The 7,794-nt window shown below is 37.7% G+C and overlaps 1 protein-coding gene across 1 annotated transcript; it reads right to left on the bottom strand.

Moving 5' to 3' along the window:
• Window positions 1–1,759: 1,759 nt before the first annotated feature.
• On the bottom strand, window positions 1,760–3,519 carry LOC149394336 (uncharacterized). The gene is made up of 6 exons (XM_089616769.1): window positions 3,420–3,519; window positions 3,235–3,313; window positions 2,864–2,923; window positions 2,321–2,442; window positions 2,049–2,120; window positions 1,760–1,956 (listed from the first exon to the last, which is right to left on the bottom strand). Exons 3-6 carry the CDS (start codon window positions 2,900–2,902, stop codon window positions 1,854–1,856), a joined length of 336 nt encoding a protein of 111 aa, XP_089472895.1. The 5' UTR covers window positions 2,903–2,923; window positions 3,235–3,313; window positions 3,420–3,519; the 3' UTR covers window positions 1,760–1,853.
• Between the last annotated feature and the right edge of the window lie 4,275 nt (window positions 3,520–7,794).

The raw sequence follows: 7,794 nt of genomic DNA, 5'->3' as shown, positions 1-7,794 counted from the left end.
CACCATCCTAGAATATGTGTTGAACCACGCCCGAAAGTGATAATCGTAGGACATATGTATACGTCACTCGTGAATGAAGAATCGGTCGACAACTTTGGCCAACCTCTTGATCCCGGAGTGCGATCTTCTTGAATCAGAGGACCTCGAAGATCCACCGGGACCTTCGTCTATTTCTTCGTCAAAGTCCCCTAGACTTTTGTGAAGGTCTGCTCGCATCGCCTCACACAAACTTTCACGTTCCTTCTTCTTTTGAGAGCGTACGTAGAGTAACTTCTGCATTTCCTCTTGTACTTCATGAGGAACCTGGTCGCACATCTTCACACTTTTTGTCTTCTCTATGTTCGCCAAGTGATTTTTCACACGAGTGATTCCACCACCGCTAATGATGTACCCGCAAAATTTGCATTTGCTTGCATTCGGTCGTCCTTCGACGGGCTCGCAATACTTGTATGCCGGGTCGGACGCCATAGTACTTCATAATCATAATCATTTCAATTCCACATATTCACAAATCACCATAACAATCATCAAATTAATTTCAATTCAATATAACCATCACAATAATTATCAAATTCATTTTAATCAACACTTCAAGTAATTTAACTTAATCGTAACAATAATCATCAATTCATAATCTAATGAAGATTAATTCAACATTTCAAGACCATCATCATGACAATAATCAAATAATCTCGAAATTAATTAAAATTCTACAATATCATCACAATAATCATCAATTCATATCACCAAAATCAACATAACCATACCAATAATCATCAAATTAATTGTAATCAACATTTTAATTCAACTTCATCATGAAAATAACCAACTAATCTCGAAATTAATTAAAATTCAACAATATCATCACAATAATCATCAATTCATAAGAAAAAATTGAAAAAAAAAACCTAAAAAATGAAAAGCTCGGATGATACCTCTCGGGTTCCCCGGGATCTGGACAAAATCGGCGGCGGCTGTGCGGGATCCGGCGGGACGCAGACCGGGAGTGAAGGAATTCGCGGGATTTGGCCGGGATTTGAGCAAACGACGACGAGCAGAAACGGGATCCGGTCGGGAGGGTTTGCGAAAATTTCTTCCTCGGGAGAGTAGGGTTTCCCGGAATGAGGACCAACTCTTTTAAACAAAAAAGGGACCCGGTCCGGGGGGATCCGGTCCGGTCCGACCGGGATTCGACCGGGTTTGGTTCACGGGACCGGTTTTTGCAACTCCCGTCCCGGTTCCCTCCGGTTCAAGGGATCCCGGCCGGAAGCCCCGGGATGTCGAACCTTGGATATCACGTGGTATTATTTTCTACGCAGTATTATTTTCTTCAATTGTTTACTCTTTATTTTGACTGGTCTTGGTCTTGTGGGTCGTCGAGTTAATGAAGTTTTATTTTTTTCCATTGGTGGACCAACAATGCATGCAAGAAAAGACTCCAATAATTAGTTCTCCTTTTTCGATTTAGGGTCTTTCCTCCTTATAATATAAAAGAAGCCGCAAAGCAAAAACTATTGATTTTTTTATGTACACACAAAAAGAAAGGAGATATCACGCGGTATTTATTTTCTACGCGGTATTATTTTCTTCAATTGTTTACTCTTTATTTTGGCTGGTCTTGGTCTTGTGGGTCGTCGAGTTAATGAAGTTTTTTTTCCATTGGTGGACCAACAATGATGCAAGAAAAGAATCCAATAATTAGATCTCCTATTTCGATTTAGGGTCTCTTGTTCACATTGGGACAGCACAGAAGAAGCTGACAAGACAATGATAGCTCATCTTTCAAAATATAAAAATATTAGGCACATACACGAAAGAAGTTTTGTAAATACAAAGATGTAACAATTGTAGCTTCATATTTTGAAGTACTTGTATCCAAACTCCGGATTTCTCATCCCTTCTTCCCAATCACCAATCTTTCGACCTCCAAAAACTACTTGTTGGATTCCTAAATACCTGTCAAGCCCATAACAAAATAATACGTGTTTAATAAGACATAAAAAAAAAAGGAAAAATTGAACGTAATGTTGTAATATTAATTTTCTAACTCTGAACTCAAGACCGTCAAGCAGTTGAGAAGCACGTCAATGGCAAAATGATCAGATGTACCTAGGTCAACCCTGCAAAGACATTCATCACTAAAGACCAACGTATGTATTTACTTTTTTAGAAAACATCAATTGATGTTCTCAATATATTAGTTTTCTTCAACTCTAATTTTTATAAAAAAAAAACGGTTTATCAAAGTTGAAGCCAAACACGCCGTATTCTGAAAATAGTTATATATATAAAAAGAGTGATGTTGATAAGATTGTAGTACCAGACTCGGCCCCAATTATCCTGAAATTCAACATCACCGATGTCATGGAACGACGAGGGCATCGCTTTGGAGCCCTTCTCTTCATCGTACGAAGGATCAAACTCCACCGATACGTTTGCCAGCTGTCGAACACTTGCCTATTAGCCTCTTTTCATAATTTCATCACAAACAACCTTTTCATTACAAAAATGAAGGCGATGCTCAGGTCTCTTATACAGGTGTTTTTGCCAAAACTGACTAACTTTCTACACTGATACGTTCGCCAGCTGTCAACACTTTCCCGTTATGTTTATCATGCTAAGTATATTCCGACTAACTTTCTTATTATAATTGAAAGACTTGGCATTGCTACATCACAATTTAGTCTAGAAATTTCAGTCTATGATTTTGAATACTACTCTTTTAGTTAGTCAAAATGTACATAACTTCATACGTCACCTGATTTATATGCAGATGATCCGTGTGGGTATTAATGACAGTTACGTGAATATCCAAACAGGCTAAGTTGGTTTTGTGTTACTAGAGATATTTTAAGATCCAAACCTGAAGATTGGAAGAGTTGAACGAACCCAAGCGACCCATAACATACCACGACTGGAAAACCTGCACATCCATCGTCATAACATGATTTCATACTCAGTAACGAATAACGGCAAACATATAAAAATTAAATATAGAGTGATACTTGTAGAAAACTCACAGGATAAAGCACTTGCAATTGAGTTTATTCATCAGAAATATTTAATGTTTCATTCTACTAACATCCTAACAGTATGCTCTGAAATAACTATCCTAAGATACAGGATACTAAATATTTCAGAAGCTATAAACATAATCTAACAATTTATTTTCATCTTTTTTTTTCGTTTTGGATCTAGAGAGCAATGATGAACATGGTTCGATGATGAACTTACACTCCCGATAAGCTCAACATCTCGATCCGACGGTGCACCGTAGAGTTCAAATCATATATACGAATCAATAGGATTGAAGCTGCAAAATCAACCACACCAAACAATAGTACAAATCAGAGTTAGAAAGCATTTCCAAAATAATAAGAGATAAATAAAAGGCAAGATGGTTGAGTGAGAGAAATTACTCTCTAAAGCTAACTTTGAAAGAGAGAAACAGAGCCCGTTTTCGATTTGGTGAAGTCTTTTCCCTTTCTCCGTACTCTCTCTTCGATCTGTGCCACATTTCTAAACCCTCGTTAATGTCACTCTTAAAATGATATGATATACTTGGAAAAAATGTACAAAAAATTAGTGCGCGTGAAATTCATATGAAAAGCAAACATAACCTCACTTAACCAATTAATTTATTTTTTTAAGAAACAGCGGGACTTTATTAAGAACCACGGCAATGCCGGAAAAGAGTACAAAGAACCCAAAACAAAGCAAAGCAAAATCCCCGAGAAAACGGATTACTCACTTAGCCAATTAAATCAAGAGTAAAATTTAGAATGAAACAAATATATATATATATATATATATATATATATATATATATATATATATATATATATATTCACCACTGTTTTATCTTTTCACATTCTCTTTGAAACTCTTCCGCATACGGGTACCCGCCTCAATAACTCATTCGACTAGGAACGAAACTTGAGTTGCAACAGAAATATCACAGCAGTCCTATGTCATGGCCACCTTTGTTCCTCATCCACTTTGTGTCAAAATTTCGGTGTGACTTTGTGATAATCTCTCCGAATCTGGGAATCCCACTCACAGAATCGGCGGTCCGCTCGACGGGATAGCCGTGTCCAGCGTCGCCTGCGGAGAATGGCATTCGGCGATGGTGACCCAAACCGGGAGCGTGACTCAACCGAGGGAAGTCGAGTCACGGCTGAGGGTGAAATCCGTGGCCTGTGGATCGTGGCACACCGCGGAGGTGATGCTTGACCGGTTCAAGTTCAACGCGATCGCAGGGAAGCTCTTCACGTGGGGCGACGGGGACAAAGGCCGGCTCGGCCACGGTGACGAGGAAAGGAAGCTCTCGCCGACTAAATCCCTCTTTCGCTTGTCTTCTCTGAGCTTGAGAAGCCTCCGATCTCTCTCGCGGTGGTTCCAGAAGCTTTGGCCTCCGTTTCGCCGTCGTTAGGCTCGAAACAGACACTCCCACAGCCCAAAACGACAGTCGTGATACCCATATATATGTCCGTCTCTTCTGACCCGGAACCCAACCCAGTTGTCGACTGATCAGATTTAATTGAACTTCAAATGTTTTACCAACAATAATAAATTGTTAACGGAATTGCTAGCAAAAAAAAAATGTAAATTCTAAAGAGCAAAAACTAATATATTGTTAACTAGCCTAATTACAACATAAATATAGCAGATGAATAATTACAGAATTTTTCACTGAACTCCAACATCTTTAACAAACTGCCTTCATAATTTTCAAACTCTACAAACGTTTATTTTAAAATTGAAATTGCTACAAAATTATCTATTCTGTCAAATTGTTTTAGGGAAGAAGATCTGTTGTTCATTTTTTTTACCCTTTCGCTTTTGCTCAGAAGTTGTGATCGTAGCACCAATGGCTTTATTTTTTTAATTTATTTTTTTCTTTTTTATATAAGGGCATTTAACTAGTCAAATAATCATATCGAACGTGTTCATATATTCTTGGTTATTTATTGTGTGAATTGTTATGTTTTTAAACTCTGTTCACTGATTCAGATCTTGTACAACAAACCCTTCGTAGAAGTAAAAAAGCTGATTCAAAATTAAGTCATTAATTATTTTTTGTTTGGTATGAAAGAACCTAATCAAAACAAAGTAGTAGTTGGATTTATCTTTTTACATCATCAAACGCTGTAGTATAGCGGAAACAGGAAAATAATTTATAAGTAGATACAAGTTTATGAAGCACTTTCTTCGCGGTCACATGGTAGCTCTTATGTGGGCGAGGAAAAGCGGTCACATAATATTATAGGAAAATATTATAGGTAGATACAAATTTCTATTTAAATTTCAATATAAAGTTTCATTTGCTATTTAAATTTCAAATGACACAATTAATACAATTTATCATTAGACAATGAAATTGACATTATCTGTCTTATTCTACGTGTAATATCTGGAATGTATAAAGTATATATTTTGAGTTGTAATCGTGCATTCTAGTTCTTATGTTATCTTTACTAAAAGTGGGGCTCGTATCAAGTACACATTTGGAATAACAGCCTCTCTTTTTCTTTAATTTAGCATAATGTTATTTCTGTTCAGTAAATTTTGAAACTGAATTCATGATTTAGAACTTTCAGAACAACATTTTGACACCACATTGCGGATGCTAAATTTGTTTAAAATATATTATTTCAGAATTCAATGCATTTTTTGTATAAAAATAGCACAAGTTCTTCATTGGAGACGCTCTTCGTAGAAAATAGAAGTACATGCCAAAACTCAGCTCTGAAATTCAGCCATTATGTCGACGAGACCACCACCTAGACGTGTAAGACAGTCAACATACTTAATGTTGCTTGGAGATCCAAGCAATAAAAACTTGTCGATCCTCGAGCAGCGATAGAGGTTCAAGTAGTCGAGCTTTGAGTTGCAAGAGAGATTTGGGAGTTGAAGCAGAGAGATCCAACACTTTCAAGTTTTGCAAATCCTACATGAAAAGTGAATTGTGATTTCCTTTGACTAGTCATAAGTCATGCAGTCACTACTACAAAAATAGGATTCTACAACGCTTAAAAACAGTTGTAGAATGATTCTACAACGCTTCTTAAGCGTTGTAGAATCCTGCGTTGTAGAAGCTTCTACAACGCTTAAAAATCCGTTGTAGAATACAACAGCTTTCTACAACGCTTAATAATCCGTTGTAGAAACTAAGCTTCTACAACGGATTCTTAAGCGTTGTAGAAGCTTGTACAACGGTTAGAATCCATTGTGTAATTTTTAAGTATTTTGAAACATCTCGCCGCGGCGAAGTATATTTCTCGCCGCGGCGACATATTCTACAACGGATCTTCTATCCGTTGTAGAAGCACGTCGCCGCGGCGAAAAATATACGTCGCCGCGGCGACATATTTGCCGCGGCGAAGTACGTTCCGAGCCGCGGCGAGAACCTTCTACAACGGATATTGAAGCGTTGTAGAATCAACTCGCCGCGGCGAATAATCCACTTCGCCGCGGCGACGTCAAATCTTAGCCGCGGCGAGATGATTCTACAACGGATATTATGCGTTGTAGGAAGGCGATGAATTTTTTTTTAAAAACTCGCCGCGGCGAAGAAAAAATCTCGCCGCGGCGAGACTAAGATTTCTAATTTGCCTGCTCTCGGTATCTTGTTTCGCCGCGGCGAGAAATATAGTTCGCCGCGGCGAGAATCATTTATTTTCAATCCAGAATCTGTTTTTACACGATACTAGCACCTGAAAATAATCTTCAATACAAAAAATATCTAATATATACATTCATCTTCAAAACATTCAAAATCTAATATATACATCTTCAAAAAAACTAGCTAATCATCATCACAGTTAATAAATGTTTGTACATAAGTTACCCATTCTTCCCTAACTCTCTCTAAATCCTCTTTTGTATAGGATTTCTTATTTTCTAATTTTCCTACACCTCCTACGACTATATCACGCATATAAGAAATCACAAAATACCCGCATTCCGTGTTTCCCGTTTGTCTCGGAGCGTCCCAAGCCTTGATGTACGTTGATTGCCGGTTACTATGGGCGTTTTGATGCTCGAGCTTGAAATCAACAAGAACCCTATATAACACGGAGATTATAAGAGAAAAAACATCTAGAACGATTTATAATAAAAATTATTTAAGAAATCAAAATATTACCTTTTTATCAATCGATTTAAATCGATTGGGATTTTATTTCTCAATGGGTCAAAGAACATAACGCTATTTCTCCAAAGGTCGAGGACAACGAGCATCCAATGCGCACCTTTGTTATACGGCATCAAAACTAATTCACCAAATTCGCAATCTCGTACCACGTTTCCAACGTCCTTGACTCGTTTTGACAAATAAGCCTCCTCGTCGTCATTTGCGATGTACGAACTTAAGCTCGGATTTATAAAACAAAAATTTCGAGTCTTCTTCGCCTTTTCTAGCCTCGAGCGTAGATAGCTATGACAAACAAATATTTAGTTGATCAAAATACTAAATATTGAATATTGATATTAAAAAACGCATATAAAGAAAACTCTTACTCCATATAAACCGTTATGCTCCCCGCGCCAATTTCCAAGTATTGCAAAAAATCGGAAATGTCTTCAATGACACCGGAATCGGGATAGCCGCGAGACTTGGACTAACATTGACCATAATCACATCCCCTTCCGGTAACATTACTTTGTTGGCATGTTGAGCGAGCAATCGATACTTGGGATTAATCACCTTGTACGGAATCTTCTTAGCATCATCGATGCTAGCTTCACTCTCAAAACCGAGCTTTGAGAGTTGTTTGACAACCGGACCGCGAC

The sequence above is a fragment of the Urtica dioica genome, chromosome 6 (genome assembly GCF_054948205.1).
Source record: "Urtica dioica subsp. dioica isolate 48M chromosome 6, U.dioica_male_clone48M_v1_H2, whole genome shotgun sequence".
Taxonomy (NCBI): Eukaryota; Viridiplantae; Streptophyta; class Magnoliopsida; order Rosales; family Urticaceae; genus Urtica; species Urtica dioica.
The sequence above is the reverse complement of the archived record's forward strand: the minus strand, read 5'-3'. Positions and strand labels throughout refer to the sequence as shown.